Source organism: Chionomys nivalis, chromosome 16 (assembly GCF_950005125.1).
Source record: "Chionomys nivalis chromosome 16, mChiNiv1.1, whole genome shotgun sequence".
In the NCBI taxonomy this organism is placed as follows: domain Eukaryota; kingdom Metazoa; phylum Chordata; class Mammalia; order Rodentia; family Cricetidae; genus Chionomys; species Chionomys nivalis.
In genome coordinates this window covers 24,876,150-24,895,785 of record NC_080101.1, presented here as the reverse complement: position 1 = coordinate 24,895,785, position 19,636 = coordinate 24,876,150, and the positions used below count along the sequence as shown (strand labels likewise).

Below are 19,636 nucleotides of genomic sequence, written 5' to 3'. Positions count from 1 at the left end.
GACCCTACTTCCCTCTGCAATGCCATCAGGCCTCCTGCCCTGTACTGAGAGCTCAGCCCAGGTGAGAGAAGCAGGAACTCCGTGCTCCTCTTCATCACAGACATAAACTGATTTTTCATGTCTAACCTGTGAAAGGTTGGAATTGCCACAGAGATCAGCAGGACCGTGTTGATGAGTGTCTCTGGCTCCCCCAAGGCAAGCAGAACAGGTCTCTGGGTGTGTGCATACTTGGTTTTTCGGCATGAGTGTCTGTCTGCACCCTGGTCCATATGTGCCCTGGTCTCACGAGGTATCTCTGGGCAGTTCACCCAGATGTTCCAGAGCTGGGTACTTGGCCTGTGAGTCCTAGAGAAGTGCTTCCTGCCCCGTTTCTCTCATGCCAGCTCTGGACTGTGTCTCCATCAATGTGGGCCCCCAAGAGGACATTAATTTTTTTCTATCTTCTTTGCAAATTTTTGTATGGTATGGCGCATGATTCTGGAGAAAAGTTCCCACAGGACATCATGTGCAGAATGAATGTCCCTCTGGAGACAGAGACACCCTCAGTCCCATTGTTTGCCTTCACAGAGTTCCTACATACCCGTTGAGTAAATCACGCTGAAGAGAGATTGTGTAGATAGAAGGTAGTCCATACATTTTGTCCATCACTCTTCTGGTCTCCCTTTCCTAGTGTCAAGGGACAGACTAGTTGTCCTCCTAGGACCTTCAACAGTTCCTTTAGGCAAGTCCAGAAGAGCGGCATTTAGATTCATTTCTTTCTCTTCCAAGCTCCACCGGTTCTTTCATATTGGGTGGATGTCAGGAGACTTACCCAGCCTCCCGACTAGGTGGGGAGAGTGTGAGCTGGGCGTCCCATTCCTGTGTTGATGGAGGAACCTGGTTTATAATCTCATAACAGTGATAAGGAGACAATGGTAAAGTCTTGTATGCACAGTGATGATAAAGATGGTCAAGGGTGCATGCCTGGGCCTATAGGGTGCTGCTGAGGGGAGTGCCTAGAGACGGGCAAGTCCACCCTCCTGACAGCTGGACCAAATGTACCCTTTAAACATAATTTTAGAGTTAGAGGAGACACTGGAGGTATCCATATCCCCATCTTATAGATGAAGAGACTGAGTCAGGCCATTTTGCACTTGTCTATAGCTGAACCTACAAGACCAGAACAGAAGTCCCCCATCAGTGAAGGATCTGCCACCTTAGGACAGCTGCCCAAGAGAGCTAGCCAGTGACCCCCTGACGCACATATTCCTCTAGGACCATTTCCTATAAGAGAGGGGACTTGGAAGAACCTAACGTTGTCCTTCCTGGGTAAGCCCCTGTCCCTGCGCTTCTGGTGACCCTGCCTGTTTTCTGGGCACTCCCTCCCTCTCTATTCCCATTAGATGGTGAACACAGATGACCTCCTTGCCTTTGTCCGATCCTGGAAGGAAAAACTGAGCCAGAGGATTAAGTACCTCAACTGCAGCCTGGATGTGGTGTCCATTACCCAGGAGGTCTTCACGGTAAGGAGCACGGAGAGATCAGGGAAAGGGTAGAGAAGTTGTGTCTGGGCTCCCAGGAGACACCACAAGTTCTAGTACAGCGGAAGAGGAGAAGAGATGCCCAGGCTTCACCAGGTCCGATGTTAGGGAAGGAGGACTCACCGTAGAGTCAGATCTCAGCTGAGGACCCCTGTGGCCTGGCTCCTTACACTTGTCTTTTAGGAGACTCCTCACATCTTTGGTACCACCACTCTCTCTCCCAAGATTCTCAAGTTAGCCAGTGCATGTGGCCTCAGCCACATCCATCCACCTCATCCTCCGCCTCCCATCTGTCAGGAGCAGCCACATCCTCCATCTCTCCTCTAGCTACTAGATCCTCTCACACACTCGATGCCCAGTCCCTGTACAGCAGCAAAGGCCCAAATAACTTTGCCATTCTCCTGCCTTCGGTGACAAAGTGAAACCCTTCAACCAGTCGGTCACACGGAAGCCTCCATAATCTGTCATCAGTACCCTTCATCCCTCTCTCCCAGTCAAAGGCATCTCTTGCCTTCTGATCTAGGTGGGACTGCTGGCCCTGGCGTATCTCCTACTTCCCCATGAATCCACTGACCACGAGGTAAGGTCTCTGGTTAAGGGGCCATCTGCCAGAGACTGAGCACTGGCATGGGCGGAGCCTGCATGACCTTCCCCTTTCCCCATTCCCACATCAGACTTTGCTCATGAGCTTCTCAGTTACTCCCAAGGAACTCCAGAGCCAATTGCTGCATGAGTGGGCGGCTGCTGCTTGCAGCTACAAATACCCTCCATTCCACTGCTCCCTTGGACCGGTTTCTCTCCACCCACCAGGTCCTGCTCACCAGTTCCTGCAGCCGCTTATGAAATAACCATTCTGAGGCTTAATATTAATTACACACTCTTTGGCCTATTAGCTCAGGTTTCTTATTAACTAACTATTACATCTTAAATTAACCAATTTCTATTATTTTATATTTTACCACGAGGCTCATGGTTTGTTATCTCTTGCTTCTTGGGCAGCTACAGGCATCTGCCTGACTCCGCCTTCTTTCCTCCTCTATCTCTGCTTGCATTTCCCGCCTTGCTATTTTCTGCCCTGCCAGAGGCCAAAGCGTCTTCTTTATTAACCAATGGTAATAAAACATATTCACAGCATACAGAGAGGAATCCCACATCAACCACTCAGCTGCCAGAGTTTGGTTACTCTTCCTTCCAAAGGGAGTCTTTCCCTTCTGTGCAGCTAGGTAACCCCCACAAACACACACATCCATTCCCTACGCTGCTCATGGCAATACAGAGACTCTAGGGTTCTAGCCTGTGCCCTTGCAAAGGCCTGACAGTAGAGGAGACTCAGAATAAATGATGGAACAACCAGACTGATTACTCTGTGGGCCTCTTTACTGCCCTTTCTCCCAGGCAATTGGTCACTCTTTGTCTTGTCTTCATTTATTCCTTCACCCCATGGGGTCAAGACACCAGTTGGGGATATCGTGGCTGATGCTGCAGGCTTCACTTCATGCTCACAGAATATGCTGGAACTTTTCCTTCATAGGACTGGTCCTAATTCTGACCACACGTGTGTGTGTGTGTGTGTGTGTGTGTGTGTGTGTGCATTGAATGTCTGTCTGTCTTAACCTAGACTGCAAGCTTCAAGAGGTCAGGGACCCTCTACAGTCTCTCTATCCATGTCCCCAGAATTCAGACAGAGCCGTGTGAAGAACAGGCCTTGGGAAACCTTCCTAAAGTCTGGCATGAATGAATGATGATCAATTGACCCCCTGAGGGAATAGGAGCACAGCCACTGTTAGGGCAGATAAGCGCTAAGAACCAGGCAGCTTGCCTCCAGCCATCACTTGGATAAGACAGCAGTGGACAGTATCTGCCGCCCCCTTAAAATGTGGCCCCGCTACTCTCTGAATGGCAGGACACCATCCTCACTGAAATGGAAGTGGAGAGTGACATCCATGAGTCTTCAGAAGACCTTGAAGAGGAAGCCAAGGTGGGCCCTGTCACCCCTGAGTCCTTCGCCCAGCCAACCCGCATGGGGAGGCCCATGATCGAAGACCCTGCTGTGGATGTGGTCAAGAAGATCCTTCAGTGAGTGCCTCCCTCTGTGGCTCTGGGGCCCTCCTCCCTAGAGCACCATGGGAGGGCTGCTCCAGGAGCCTGTGACCTCAGCCCAGAGGCTTCCCCTCTTAAACCTCAGTTACTCACCCAAATTCCTGAGCTCATGGTGAGATTTTGGATGTTACCCAGGGTTTAGCATGGTCACCTTAGTAAAGTTCACTTCCTTCCCTTTGGTTTCAGAATTCCTCAGACAAAATTGACAAGCGCATGTGATAAGGATCGCTCCCACACAGGTAGAAGCACAGGCCTGTGGGTCTCAGGGAAGGTAGTAATGGGGGCATTGGTGGCAGCTCCAGCCCATTGTCACCTCTTCTTCTCTGCTCTTGTCTTGGACACTTGTCACCCAAAGCCTTGAAGAAACATCGGTACCGGGGAGACAAGTCTTTGAAGAAGGCCTTGGCCAGCTCCAGTGCCACCTCGGCAGGGAGGTGAGGAGGCAAGGCCATCTCAAATGTCCCCTTCACAGACGCCCCAGGCCCACTTGTCCCCAGACAAAGGCCAGGTGGCATGTCTTTTGTTCAGACTCTGGTCTTGGGTCCCACTTGCACTCAGGTTCAGGAACTGTGTGGGAAGGCGGTGGGGAGCATTGCTAACACTGGCTTATTCAGGCCTGAGTTCATCCTTAGCGGTGGATCACAGCTCCAACATGCTTGTACCTGGAGAAGTATTTGGGTGACTGTCACTAGGTTGACAGGTAGATCCCTGCCCTTCAATCTCCACACAAAGGGGGCAGCACTAGAAAGGGGGCAGACTGAGCACAGCAGCTGGTGGGTTTCCTGGAACAACTTCACAGGAACAGGACTAGGACATGGTGTCTAAGTCCATGATCACCTGCTAAGCTCTTAAGAGATCACCCATCACACATGAGCCTCTGGCCACTAGCCCTAACCCGCATATTTTAGAGAAAGCAAATGACAGAAGTCAAATGGCTGAGCCAACTTTGGTCTTTGCCAAGCCTTGGGTCGTATACGTTTTGTGTGTGTTAATTATACCTTGTGTAAATGAATTCACAGCTAACTAGAAGTGTTGTCTGATTATCTACTGACCCCAACGACTTTCCTTGAGTCTTCATGGGAAAGGGAGGATGTTATCTTCTAAACCTGACCACCTCTGCCACTTGCCCTCTACCTGACCTTGGCTGGGACTCAGCAATAAATCCAAAGTTAAGGGTATTTTTTTGTCAGAAACATTGAAGAGCAGGGAAGCATCCTGTAGAGGTATTCTAAAATCCAGTCATCTTGCCCTATAGGCATCGCAGGTTCTCAGGCATCCCAGGCAAGGCCCAATGGGTACAGAACCATCCCCCCCCACACACACACGCTTGCACATTACAAAATACTGACCTTCTTCTGTCTGACAGCATGACACGACATACCAAGATCATCCGAGTTGACAAGAAGTACCAGGTGCTTGGGGACAGGCCTCCTCCTCAGACTGAGTAAGTACTGACACATTGTTTCCCGTTATGGAACTCTTTTCCGCCTTGAGAACCCTTTCCCTCTGTGAGGACCCTTTCCCTCTGTGAGGACCCTTCCCCTCTGTGAGGACCCTTCCCCTCTGTGAGGACCCTTTCCCTCTGTGAGGACCCTTCCCCTCTGTGAGGACCCTTCCCCTCTGTGAGGACCCTTCCCCTCTGTGAGGACCCTTTCCGTTGTGAGAACAGTGGAGAAGCAGGGAGGGTTAACTTACACACAAGGTTAGTTTGTCTTAGCTTAATACATGTATTTGTTGAGAAACATTTTCACCAAAAGTTCACATTTTCCAAACTCAGTATTTCATGATGACAAGATACTTTTGAGGTTTGAGGGATTTGCTGGTTTTTTGTTTGTTTGTTTGACTGTTTGCAGTTTTCCCACCCCACTGCATCTTCTTTATCGGCACTTTAGTGATTAAAGCAAAAGCTAGGTTACTTTAGCTTCTTTTTGAGCAAATCAGCAGAATCTCAAGTTGAAGATGTCAGAAGCCCTTGGAAAACACCAAGCCCTAGAGTAGAGCCCCACTTTCTCACTGAGGGGCCCCCCTAGTCTTCTTAGCAAACTTTGACACACACACACACCCGGGGGCTCTTACCTCTGGCCACAGAGGGGTGCTGCTTACTAGCTTGCTCCCAGTGGCTTGACCAGCCTGCTTTCTTATAGAACCCAGACCACCAGCCCAGGGATGGCCCCACCCACAATGGGCTGGGCCCTCCCCCATCAATCACTAATTAGGAAAATGCTTTACAGGCCTGCTGGAAAGTCTAGAGACAGTTTTCTCAGTTAAGGCTCCATCCTCTCAGGTGACTTGAGCTTGTTTCAGATGGATGTAAAGCTCCGCAGTACAGCGCCCTCTAGAGGGCTTACTCTTTGGTTTACTATGTTTAAACTTTTAATTTAGTTTCATTATCATTATGAGAGAGAGTGAATGCGGGTGTGTGCATGCTACTTGTGCACGAGTGTGTGTGTGTGTGTGTGTGTGTACGCGTGCGCGTGGTCAGAGAACAACTTTCAGGAGTTGGTTCTCTCCTGCCGTGTTAGGCAGGGCCACTCTTGTTTCTACTGTATCACATGCTAATTTCAGGGTGACTCTCCAGTCTCTAACTCCCTTCTCGTGGGAGGAGTGCTGGGATGACAGACACCACTTCATCTGTTTTTTGTTTGTTTGTTTGTTTTTTAACATGGATCCTGGGATCAAACTCAGGTCTCAAACCTGCTTGGCAATGAATTTTACCCCTGAGCCACTTAATCGTAACCAATCATTTTTATTGTTATTGTTTTAGACAAGATTTCAGTAGTTCAGGCTGACCTGGAGCTCAAAGGTAGCCAAGGACAACCTTGAATTCTTCCTCACCCTTGACCTCCTACTGGGATTATAGGTGCAACTATCCTGATCAGCTCATTATTTTTTCAGAGTTCAGGGGCCAACCGATGCAGAGACCACCAGCGCCCCCTGCTGAACTTCTCCACCCCACGGTCTTCATTCAGAGCGCTCTAGCATATTAAAATGCTACCACCACGTGAATTTGCGCAGATAGGCACTCATAAATGGGGACTGTGGACTGTGTGTGGTCGAGAGCTCCATGGAGGAGGCACCAAGGGGGAAATGCATCCATGTTCACAGAAGCGAGAAGAAAATACTCGATTAGCTACTGTGCAAAGTCCCTAGTTAGCGGCCCATTAGCTATTTCTGATTCAGTAAATTGAAGTTTCTTTTTTGTGGACTATGGCCTTCTGTTTATTCTGAGCTCACGCGGGAAATTCAGGAACCAGAGACACATCCGTCTAATAATCTCCCAATCAGTATTTTAAATACTTGGTAGACTTTACAGTCTGCTGGGAGAGACAGAGATTAATTAGCCAGACAAACCAATCAATCCCCAACCCACTGATTAGGGTGCCCCAGAGGAGCAGAGAGGAGCAGAGAGTATTAGAATCAGCAATCGGGAATCGGTACAGAGCTAGGATCAGACGAAGAAAAAGGGACAAATGACAAATGGGACCAAGAAGCTCCATTCCTTCCTTCCTTCCTTCCTTCCTTCCTTCCTTCCTTCCTTCCTTCCTTCCTTCCTTCCTTCCTTCCTTCCTTCCTTCCTTAATTGGGATGTTAAAGGGCAAGGTCCTGGGGCAGTAGTGAGTAATTACTAGGATAGGGTCGGAGAAGAACACTCCGAACTCTCCATTGCTTGGCTCTGTCTGTGTTGCTGCATCTGTAAGAAGCACCTCAGAGATGTGCTTTGTTTGGGTTGCAGGGACTTCAAAGGTATTATCCTGACTCTCCTCTGGGACAGCAACGAGCACCTGCTCTTCGTGGTGGAGGTGAGAGCCACCTGCGGGCCCTTTGCCTATCGCTCCAGCCCCTCCAGCCCCTCCAGCCAGCCCCCTCCACCTTATGCAGTCTGTGGAACAGAGCACTCTAAGATCCTACCCCTTTAAGACCCCCGGATCTGTTCTGTTTGCTTCTTTTTGTTTTGTTTTTAATTTTTCCTCTCAGAAACTAAAGCATCCAATGTGTGTTTGTTAATCAGCAAACACTGATGGACACAGTTTGTGTGTCAGCAGATGAGTGTAGAGTGTCAAGTGGAAAAAACCCAATCTCTGTCTCTAAGCGCCCCAGCCACCAGACATGGTGGGATACTGTGGTCTTGCCACAGCCAGAGTTCAAATCCCAAGAAAGGGAAGGGGCGTGGGTGGGAAGAAATGAGGTAATGACTGACCACCAGATGCGTTTCACACAGATGGCCAGCTCCAAGTAGCTCCAGCCATCTTTATACTTCAAAAACAAGCATGTTTTTCCATACTAACAAACATGTTTTTCCCTTTCTCCATCGGTCAACCTCCTGCAAAAATAAATATGTCAAATATAGTTTGTTCCCCCATCTTTTACATCTAAACACCTTTTAAACCAAGAACAATGCCTATCATTTTGCTAACTTGGCCAAATACTGAGCCAGGTACATCCTGTATTTTCGAAGTCAAAAGGTGATCAACATAGGCACACATTCTCAAGAACAACAATACTGTTCAAAACTTAACAAAGCCTATTTACAGAAACGGGGCGGTCTGCCGTAAGCTGCCTGCACACAGTTAGCTTGCACTCCAACTGCCCGCTGACTTCTATTGTCTCCAATCCTGTCAGCACGGAATCAGAACAGTTCCCCAGGTCTGGAGTGAGAGCTGGTATTTCCGGATAAAAAACCCAAGATGCATCAGTACTTAAAGAGCTTTACGGGGAAATATTTAAGAAAAGATGGGGTTTCCAGGACTGATAGCTCTGCCCCATGAGTGACTGGCACAATGACACTAAACACTGCTAAGAGGATCATCGATGTCGCGTGAGAGAATAGAGTGTAAGGGCTGCGCAGATCCAGAAGCCTCTGCACTGTCTCCAAGTCCACCGGTCCTTGCCGAATGAGATTGCTTCCACAGGCTTTGCCTCACGGAGACCCACTAGAGAAGCACTCATATACTGATCCAAAGCCACACGGCTCCCAACAGTGGGTCCATCTGCATGATGTCCTTCTCCGGCATATCCCGGAACATACCCTGGCCTCCCGCCTGCCTTCCACAGGCTGGGTTCTGCCAGGCAGGGCTCCGGCTCATCTCTGTGGTCCACATCTTGTTGCTTCCTAGTAAACACCCAGCCCTGTTCCAGTTTGAGATGCCATGGACTTGGGTCTCTAGGGCTAAATAGGAGTTGCCATTCACTCATTCAAGTAGCAACCTGGTCTGTGTGTAGCCATGCTTGGTGGGCCTGGGATGAGGACAGTGTCACGTGAGTAGAGGAGGCGTACAGGTAGAGGTATGAAGGTCAAGAAGGACTGGTGGGCCACACATGGTCACCTCTCTCTGGCAGGATTTTTACCGCAAAGAGAAACGCCCAGTCACAAGGCCTGAATGCATGTACGAAAACTTTGACCAATGCGCTGAGCACATTGGCAAGAAGATTATGGAATACCAGAATCAGGCGGATGAGTACCACAACTCCTGCCTTCTGGGTAAGTGCCATTCTGTTGGGAGGAGGCCGGCAGGAGGAACACAGGAGCAGGTCTGGCCAGGGTGGAGTCACTGAGGCCCTGTGAAAAGCCAGCCTCTTGGGGGTAAGAGAAAGCACTGTAAAATTTACCTGGGTCAAAATTTTTTTGAAGGTTCATTGTTTTTTCAGAAATGTAGTTGGTTTTCCACTTTGTTTCTTGGAGTTTGTGGTTCCGTTCACAGCCCACCTGGCCTCTCCTAGCCTACCTGACCTCAGGGCTTTTGCTTTGAAGACAACCGTAGAGGACGGATGCCTCTGAGCTTGCTAGGAAACGCTGTCTATGGCTTGGATTTCTCTCATTCTACAATCGCGGGCTATGACCATTCAGTGGTTTTTAGTTCATTTCCAGAGTTGTATAACTACCACCACTGTCCATGTTAGCCCATCACCTGTCACCTTCCAGACCCAAGCAAACCACATTCATGCCTGTCTATAATTGTCCCCTCTGTCCTTTCATGGGATTGATTCACGTGGCCTCGCGACTGTCCTCTTTCACTTTATGGGATGTTTTGAAGTTATGCATGTTTTGGATTATATAGTAGTTTAAAAAAAACACAGAATACTATTCCTCTGTGCAGATCTATCACACTTCATTGGGCTCTGTTGTGTGATTTCAGAGGTAGCAAGGGAGGTGGGGTGGGAGGATTAGGAGGTAGCCAGACCTGGAGCCAAAACCCAGCCCTGTGATCTCCCAGCTGTATGACTTTGGCAAAATGATTCTACCTCTCTGGGCTTTCACACTCTTATCTGTAAGCTGGAAAGCTTCTTTGAGGATCAATCTCTCACAGGGAATGACTGGGCAGAGCCCCTGATTGTAGAATGAGAGAAATCCAAGCCGTAGACAGTGTTTCTCAGTGAGCTCAGAGTGGTCCATTCTCTACGGTTGTCCTCAGAGCAAAGGCCCTGTGGTCAGGGCTTGAGAAGCACAGTAGACAGCGTTCCTCTCTTGTAGATGCCTAATCTGCCGATGGAGACTTCTGTTCCCTTTGGCATAGCAGTCCAGCACCCTCTCTGTCTCCTCCTGAGGGCATACAAAGTAATAGAAACAGAATTAGGGGCATAAAATCTTTTAAAGTAGTCATGAAGTATGAGATACACAAAAACCAAAAATTAGGTGAGAATAGAAATTATAATAAATGGACCAGAGTCTGGTCCTGGCTGCCGCCCTAAATCAATGGGACCTCGAGCCTCCTCTTTTTTTTTTTTTTTTTTTTAAAGATTTTATTTATGTATTATGGATACAGTGTTCTACCTGCATGTTTGCCTGCATGCCAGAAGAGGGCACCGTATCTCATCATAAATAGTTGTGGTTACTGGGAATTGAACGCAGAACCTCTGGAAGAACAGTCAGTGCTTTTCTGAGCCATCTCTCCAGTTCCAAGGCTCCTCTTTCATAGTCAGGGCATTAAGAAAAGGAGGCACATGTGAAGACCACCCAAGGTGAGATGTTCCATGTAAAGCTAGGACCACACAGGGCTCTGTCTGCAGAGCAGGGCGTTTGAGACTCAAACTCCTCACTCAAGCCAGGGAGGCACAACCTCCCCCCCCACACACACACACATTCAACTAGAATCAAACAACTCAGCAGAAACCTTGGTAATGGATGATGAAGACAAGATATAAAAAGCTCCACTGGGGATCCAGAGCAGAAGTTTAGCCCTGATGTGGTGTCTAAACCTGATTTGTATCTACCAAAACACATATTTTATTTTATGGGAATCATTCAAAAGGATTTGAAACAGATTCTCCAGCTTCAAGCTACCATTCTCTGACAGTGTCCAGCATTTGCTTCATACTGAGACATCCTTGAACTTCAAATCTGCCTCTGACTCCCACACATAAAGTTCCCAAAGTACTCACTGTGGTTACAGATCACTTGGGGGTCAGACACGGAAGGAGCCTCAGGCACAGCTAGCTGCAGGGTGGCACAAACATACCTTCAATTCCAGCACTAGGAAGGCTGAGACAGGGTTTCAAAGTCAAGGCTAGCCTGGGCTACATGGTAAGAGTAAGGGAAGAACAAAAAAGAGGTGGAAAGGGAAGGAGAGAGGAAGGGGGGCACTGGGCACAAAATAGAAAACGATGTGCTTATAGTTTAATAAAAGGGGAAACTGGAAACACAGGAGTCAGGTATTACAGAAATGGCCAACTAGATACCAAAGAGAATGAACTAGAACTTCTAAAAGAGAAACATTATGAGCTGGCATTTTAAAATGATGAGAGGTGTGCAGCCAGGTTTTACATAGCTAGATGTGGAATTAGTGAACTGGAAGGCAGATACAGAGGAAAGATCCTGCAAGACAACAAGATGAAAACGTGAGAGGTAAAGATACAGGAATGGCAGAGTAGGCTGAGCCAATGACTGTTTGGAGGTCCAGGAGAGGGGAGAGCCAAAATCGAGGCAATACCCAAAGAGGGCATAGGTGGGACCTTGTCCAAACTGACGAAAGACAACACATTTTAAGCACACTGTCCAGGATCCCTCTGAATTTGCCTAACCATCATTTTCCACCTTGGTCTGGCTGCAGATCCCCTTTTGATCTTAGCGCATTAGAGACCAATCTTTTTCCTATTTTTGGAGATATGGCCTCGACAACCTATGTCTTCTCTGTCCACTCCCTGATATCCTACCCCCAATTTCTGCAGAATTGCGTGCCCAGGTGAGGCGATTCGAGGAGCTGCTGCCCCAGGTGTGTTGGCTGGTGGTAGAGAACTACAAGGATCAGCACTGGAACAAGTTCTGCACATCCATGAAGGAGATTCGGGACCAGTTTGAGCAGCAGCAGAAGCATCTAGAGAAGAAGAAGGTGAAGGTGCAGGGAGTTGAGAACAGAGGCAGATTGGTCATGAGCGAGGCTAAGTCCAAGGGAAGAAGAGGAGCTAGGTTTGGGGGTTGCTGGGGCCAGGGGACACTGGTGAATTAGTAACCACGGCAGCACTTGTTGGCAGAAAGCATGCTCCAAACTCTAGGCTGTGTTTGAGTCTTTGGTAGGGCCTTGGTCGTTGAGATCAATGACAGTGCCACAGTGTTCCTTGGTGCTGTGAGATATGATTGGTGCTGATTTTATTGAACTAAAGGGCCACATTCTGTTGGAGCAGGTACTCAGCTCAGCCTCCTCTCCAACCCTCCGCGTTAGCACCAGCCACCCTCCCACCTTGTCCTCATTGCCGCTGAGTCCCTTTCTTATGCTCTTGTAACCACAGGACATACATGTCTGAATGTGGCCTTAGTTGACAGAAGACCTTGGTCCTGATTTCCAAGATTGACTCAAAACCTCAGCTTATGTGTGATTTGTTTGATTGAAGGATGAAAATGCCCGGAAGCTCCAACCAAATCTCGGCCACCCCATATTTGCCCGGGAAATGGAGTCCCTAAACATTGTGGAGGAGCTAAGACAGGAAGAGTGGGGCCGGGTGATCCATGCAAATCAGGAGAAGATGGAGGTGAGCACTGCCATTCAGTCTCCATCCCAGATGCTGAGGGCCATACTCCCCTTCAGAAAGTTGACCCCGACGGTTGGCACTTAAGCCAGAGAACACAAAAGTAATAGATCTTTTTGAAAGATGAACTGGTCATTATGGGATGCTTACATTATTTTGGTTTTGTCTCTTTGTTTGAGACAGGGTCTTTCTATATCGTCCTGGCTATTCTAGAACTCTCCATGTAGACCAGGCTGGCCTCGAAATCACAGAGTGCCTCCTGAGTGCTGCCATTAAAGGCATGGGCCACCACATCTGGCCATACTTTGACTCCTAAATTATTTATAAAAAAAAAAAAAAACTAGCAATAACCATTTTCTTCATGATCCATACCTACTTTTATTTTCTGCTTGGTGTTGTCTGAGTATGTGCCTTCGCCATTTCTGGATTGTGTGTGTGTGTGTGTTAGGGGGAAGGAGTGTGTGAGCACGTATGTATGTATGTATGTATATACATGCATGTGGAAGGCAGAGGTCACTGCAGGGTATTGCTCCTCAGGAACAGTCAGACTGTTTTATGAGACAAAGTCTCTCACTGAACCCAGAACTCACCAAATAGGTTAGGCTGGTTGCCTCAGGAATCCCTGTCTCTCTTTCCCCAGTGCTAGAACTGTAACACATACCATCACACCCAGCTTTTTTTGTGAGTGTGGGGATTGAACTCAGGTCCTCATGCTTTTCTGGCAAGTACTTTCCCCTCTGACTTCTTTCTTAGTCTCATACCAGACCAGATGTTGGGAGAGGTCTCTGGGCTCTGAGGACCAGGTGCTAGTTAGCCCTGATGCAGTTGCTAAGGTAGTGCGGGGGAGGCCTTACCAGGAGACTCTCTACAGAGCCAAATCTACCCTTCCTCTGACAGCCTGGTAATGGAGATTTTGTTTATGAAGTCCATTTTCACTGTTTCTTCCAGGAATTTGCCAAAAAGTACAGCCGCTTCTTCATAGCAAGCTTGGCCTCCTTCACAGAGAAATTCCTGATACAGCTGGATGAAGTGGTCACCATTGATGACCTCCAGGTTCCACGTAAGTGGTCCACCTGACTTTCACTGTGGCCCTAGGGTAGAGGTGTAGGGTGGTTGGGACTGAGGTGTGTCTACTGTCCCTCAGTCAGGGTAAAGTATCTTCTTCATTGAGTGGTATTCTGGCCCCAGAATGATCTGTAATAGCCACACTTGTGGCTTTGAATGAGTGAGTTTGAGTACATAGCAAACCAAAGTAACAAAAATAAATAATCAAGTTGCAGACAAATCAAGAGACAGCAAAACCTTATCACACAGTACTCAAAACCTTATCACACGGTACTCAAAACCATATCACACAGTACTCAAAACCTTATCACACAGTACTCAAAGCCTTATCACACAGTACTCAAAGCCTTATCACACGGTACTCAAAGCATGCAGCTGGGGAAAGTCCCTGTCAGGCACCATCTGGAGCCACTGATGGACAATCCTGGACAGAACAGGGTGGGGTCACAACCTGTGCCCCAAATCAGATCTGGTCTCCCATCCTAATAAGCCTATTAAATAAGCCAAACTCAGAGGAAAGCAGAAAAAGGAAATTTATACAATGTGGTCACATTCAGGAGTGGGACTAAGAGATCCAGCAACCCCCAACCCCCAATCTATCTTCTGGATCCTGAAGTGAGGTCAAAGTTTAAAAAGAGGGCCAAGTATATGAGCATCTAAGCAATCCAGGTCAAAATATGTTCCCACCCGCCACTGACCTGATAGTCAAGTTGAGAGGCACAAGTGCCTCTCTTAGAATCTCTTTGCTTCTATCAGGCCAGTTACACCACCAAATACAAAACCGGATAGAGGTCAGTCAGTCAATCCGATGCTCACAGCACACAGTAGAAACTACCTGGGGGTTTGAGGCTGAGACCTGAGACCTGAGACCTGAGGCTTTTCCTGCAGATGGGGGATGGGGTTCCCTCTGGCTTCTCTTTCTCACTACAGCTGCTTTTATATGGTGGGGTCACCTCTGGAAGGTATTCCAGCTGCTCTCGAGGGCATTATTCGTGGCCTGCTTTGCTGTTCTCTTCTCTCTATGTCACAGACTCTGGGGAGCAGAGGGCAGCCTATTCCCAGATAAATGGCCTTGGAGGACACAAGACAAACGTGCTTGGGTCTGAAATGGACATGAACGGCTGCTTCCAGAGCCAGCTCCTTAGGGAGGAAAGGACACATGACAATTTAGTAATTTAATGTACATCGCAAGTGGACTGATTGACTTTTACTTATTTTTTTTAAGATTTATTTATTCATTCTGTATACAGTGTTCTGTCTGTGTGTGTGCCTACAGTCCAGAAGAGGGCACCAGATCTTACTACAGATGGTTGTGAGCCACCATGTGGTTGCTGGGAATTGAACTCAGGACCTCTGGAACAGCAGGCAGTGCTCTTAACTGCTGAGCCATCTCTCCAGCTCAACTTTTACTTATTTTCATCAAAAAACATATTTTGACTGAAAAAGTAATGCCAACCGAATCAAAGAGTGAATATAAAAATAGCGCCTTAGTGGGGGATATCATCACAGTTTTAGAGTTGGGCACCATTTCTGAATATAGAATAAGACTCAAAGGTCTTATTAAAGCAAATGATGGCACTTCTCTGGGCCAAGATTAAGACAAGAAAAAATAAAAGTCCAATATGGAAAGAAGTGACAAACCAGAAGAGTATTCCTCCTCATATCCTGTGAGTCAGAGAAAGACCAGTTATCCCTGGGGTGCAAAGAACTCTCACAGGTCAGTCTTGAAAGAGTCAAAAACCAAACACAGGCATTTCCCAAGAGAAACAGTCCCTGTGGCAATGATAGCAAAAGACACTCAGCCCTCTCCTACAACAGTGAAGTGGATATAAGTGTGCTTGAGATAGAGCTGAATATTAAGAGCCTACCGGAAGCTTTCTGTCTCAAGATACTCTTGAAGTACCCATTAGTACATGAGATCCTCCTGCCTCAGCCTCCAGGTGCCTGGGATCATAGGCACGTATCTGTAGTTGGGTTTTTTGTTTGTTTGTTTTACTTTTTGCTTGCTTGGCTTATTTCTAGTCAGCTTTTCTTAAATTATCCCATCTACATTTTTCTACATTTTCTACATTTTAACTACATTTTTCCTCTGGGCTTTTGCCTTTCTCTATCCTATGTCTTTCTTTACTTCTTACTCTGTTGCTTGCGGGCTGTGGGGCTGGGTGGCTGACCCCTGGAGTTCTTCTCTCCTCCTTTCCTCACTCCTCCTTCTTCTCTTTTTCTCCTTCTATTCATTCTCTCTGCCTGGCAATTCCACCTATCCTTTCTCCTGACCAGCTATTGGCTGTTCAGTTCTTTATTAGACCAATCAGGTGTTTTAGGCAGGCAAAGTAACACAGCTTCACAGAGTTAAACAAACGCTACAGAAAAGAATGCAACAGCCGGGTGGTGGTGGCGCACTCCTTTAATCCCAGCACTTGGGAGGCAGAGGCAGGCGGATCTCTGGGAGTTCGAGGCCAGCCTGGTCTACAAGAGCTAGTTCCAGGACAGGCACCAAAACTACAGAGAAACCCTGTCTCGAAAAACCAAAAAAAAAAAAAAAAATTCTACAACACACATTTTTGTATCATTAAACAAATATGCTTCAGCATAAAAGAAGGTAACACATCTTTAAACAATATTCCACAACAACACATCCAGCTAGCTTCTTGGTTTCAGTTTGGGGGCTAAACCATCAGGCCATATGGACGCTGGGAGTCACACACCTTAGGCTAGTCGCTCTCTTGAACAATGCTCGATTGGTCTTTGTCTCACTCCGTACTCAGAGACCTACTCTCATTACCAGGAAAGCAGGTCAAAGGTGGATCCCCAGGCTAGACATCTGCTGAGCAGCCTTGACTGTTCCTTCCAGGGCGTGGCCTCCTATCTCTAAATATGACCACCGTGTCACGTCCTTAGTTCTCAAGTTGTCCATGAGGTCACAGTCAGTAACACGCCTCTTTCCTGTCAGGGATGGAACCCCAAAAGCAGAAACTATCGATCCTCATACGGAGGAAGCTGGCTAGACTCTCTCTAGAGGAAGAGAGTGAGAAGCCCCTGATTGAACGTGGGAGCAGGTGAGTGTCTAGAAACAAGGGCAGTGTGAATGGCTGTGTCCATCGTGGGTGGGGCAGGCTTGTGGGGAGGGATTCAGGCTCTAAACTCAGACAGACCTGACACCCCTGGAGAGCCCCTGATTTACTGCCTTCAGTTTCCTTCTCTGAAACGACCGAGGCTGTTTGAAGAGAGAGTTAGGTGAGGTCACCCTGCACATCCTGAGAACTCTGTGACTACGGGTTCACATAAGAACCACCACAGGGGCCTGCAAAGAAAAGGAGGCCTGTCCTGAGGGGAGGTACAGTCTCAGGCTGCTGCTGGCGCTTTGAATCACTGCAGCTGTCTGGCTTGTGTAATGACAGCTGTCCAAGTGCCTGTCCCCCTGGGCTGGGAGCAGCGAGTCTCCCAACTGTATTCTCCACAGACATTCCTACAGCATTACAAGAAAAATGAGCCAGGAGCTCTGACTGCTACCTGGACGGCAGCCTGGTGAGGAAAGAAAGGCCCAGAAAGGGAAAAAACATAGGCCTGGCATTTCCCTTTCTCATACAGCAGGCCCCACGGCTGTGCACACTGTTAGGTCATCGCAGAAACAGAACATAAAGACCCAAAGAGAAAAAGTATAGGGAACCTTTAACAAAGCCATCTAAATCCATGCTGATGGCCGAGTTTTCAAGCTGGGTATGGGGTGGCTGGCCAGTGATGAAGCCAAGCACGTTTGTCTGTAGGAAGTGGCCAGGAATCAAACCCAACGAAATCACCATTCAAACCAAGATACTGACTCGGAGGACACCATCAATAACCACCTATAAGACCACTCTGGGCCACTTGGCCACCGTAGAAGCCAGAGATGCTGTGTTCCTGGTGAGTCAAGGGCAGGCGGTATAATCCCCGGGGGGATAAAGCATCTTAGATTGGCTACCCTGGGAAGGAGGAAGCTTTACTCCACTGGGTACCCCAACACCTGGCCCATGGAGAAAGCAGCACATGCCGGCGTGCCCCAGAGATGCAGGTCTCAACTCTCTACAGACACAAGAACACATGCCAGGGGCCGTGTCCATCTCCTGGACTAGCATGGTGACTGAGCTGTGAACCCTGTGTGAACCCAACTGAGAGATTCCTCACCTAGTGGTCGTTGAGAGAGGCTTTGCGGAAAGACAGCAGACTCAGGCACAAGGAAGATAGACACAGCAACGCCCACAGCTGTGGGGTGTACCGAGGTGCAATAGTAGGAACATTCGAAGCCTCCAGGTGCTAACTAGTACCTCCTGTTCTCCACATGAGGCATCTTGCCTCATCCTCTCCAGATGCTGAGGGTGTAGACCCTCCCCCATTTCATTGACAAGGACATTAGTATCTGGAAATACTTGCCCTTCTATACCACTCCCGGATGAGCAGAGTCAGGATTTGATCCCCACTGGTAGGCTGTGGGGCTGACCTGATGGTGCTTCATCCAAATGTCACCTGCAGTATACCTGAAGATATGGGCACCTTGGTCCCGGTGCCCATGGAGAAAGAAACCTAGTCCTATCCATGTATCCCCTGGTCCTGGGAAAAGCCGGAAGTGCCCAGTGCTGGTGTGTCCTCCAGGTCCTAGTGGAGGGAAAGACTCTCCCCGCTGAATTCAGTGAGGGGTGGAGACCCAGGTCTCGGCCTTCTGAAGCAGCCAGGAAACCCATGAAAGCTCCATACAGGACAGTGGTCAGGAGTGCTCAGGTTCCAGAACCAGAGACACATGGGTCTCTGTTCCTGCTCAGCTTCTCTTGAGCTGGGTGGCCACAGGGTTCCATATCTCAGTCTTCCCAAATGTAAGGTAGGAGAATAACCTCACCTCCCTGAGAGCTTGTGGGGTGAATTTCCAAGAGAAGGCTTGTAGGAGAGCCAGGAGCTGCTTGCTGTGGGAAATCTGTGAGAGCAGGCATCCCCATGGGCCTTCCTCTTGCTTCCCTTCAGAAATACCTGGCCCTGTTTGACAAAGAACTGAAGAATATCCAGAACCATTTCAAGACACTGGAGCTGGAGGCTCAGCGCTGGAAGAAGAACTGGAAGCGCTCCCTTGACACCATCCGGACCCTGTACTCTAGCCATCCTTCTCAGCCCCTCAAATAAAGCCTTTATCTCTGCGCCCTGCCCCTCTGTCTGCAACTCGACATCGCCAGCGCTGTAGTTTCATCAGAGATGAGGACACTTTCAGTAAAGAAGACTGGTGGAGACTAGGGTTCACATGGTTAGCAGGGTTGGTCGGTGGGTACCAGGACCCAATCTTAAAACAGATACCAGGACGTTAAAGGATGCAGCATCCAGAAGCATGCTCGGGGCTTCATTTCACTTTCTGGATGGAGATTGGATAAGACAGTGTCTGGCATCCAGACCAGGAGGTGTCGGGGGTCTGCCTGGCCTTCACTGTGGGTGATCCCCACCACTAGAAAGTCTGTTACTGGGGCTGGAGAGATGTCTCAATGGTTAAGAGCACCTCCTCCTCTTCCAGAGGACCCAGGCTGGGTTCCAGCACTCATACTGGGCAGCTTATGATCAACTATAACTCCAGCTTCGGAGGTTCCAGTGCCCCCTTCTGGCCTCTGTAGGCACCTGTACACCACACACACACACACACACACACACACACACACACACACTAATAGGGAAATCTGTGAGATTACCCACTATTGCTTTAGGGTACCTTCTCCAAATGGCCACAGGCTTCAATGGTGAGAGCTGAGCCAGTATCTGTAGAAAAAATTCTCATTCTAGATTTTCCCAGTTGCAGAACCTTGACAACACAGATGCAGGGCCAGTAAGATGGCCTAGTGGGTAAGGATGCTTGCCTTACGACCCTAGTTTGATCCCTGGAACCCATGTGGTAGAAGGAGAGAACTGACTTGTACAAGTAGTCCTCTGACATTCACATACACAGTAAATGCATACATACATACACACACAATACATACATACATACA

The 19,636-nt window shown here is 48.3% G+C and overlaps 1 protein-coding gene across 1 annotated transcript in view; it reads left to right on the top strand.

Annotated features, from left to right (window-relative positions):
- Window positions 1–18,788, top strand: part of Ccdc180 (coiled-coil domain containing 180) — a 50,349-nt gene extending 31,561 nt beyond the window's left edge. Inside the window, exons 25-37 of the mRNA XM_057791188.1 lie at window positions 1,383–1,502; window positions 3,424–3,596; window positions 3,807–3,859; window positions 3,976–4,054; window positions 4,987–5,064; window positions 7,354–7,420; window positions 8,958–9,099; window positions 11,784–11,944; window positions 12,444–12,581; window positions 13,527–13,638; window positions 16,594–16,699; window positions 17,408–17,543; window positions 18,633–18,788. Of these exons, the coding sequence (XP_057647171.1) occupies window positions 1,383–1,502; window positions 3,424–3,596; window positions 3,807–3,859; window positions 3,976–4,054; window positions 4,987–5,064; window positions 7,354–7,420; window positions 8,958–9,099; window positions 11,784–11,944; window positions 12,444–12,581; window positions 13,527–13,638; window positions 16,594–16,699; window positions 17,408–17,543; window positions 18,633–18,788 (1,521 nt within the window). The remainder of the gene's footprint in view (window positions 1–1,382; window positions 1,503–3,423; window positions 3,597–3,806; window positions 3,860–3,975; window positions 4,055–4,986; window positions 5,065–7,353; window positions 7,421–8,957; window positions 9,100–11,783; window positions 11,945–12,443; window positions 12,582–13,526; window positions 13,639–16,593; window positions 16,700–17,407; window positions 17,544–18,632) is intronic.
- The last annotated feature ends 848 nt before the right edge of the window (window positions 18,789–19,636 follow it).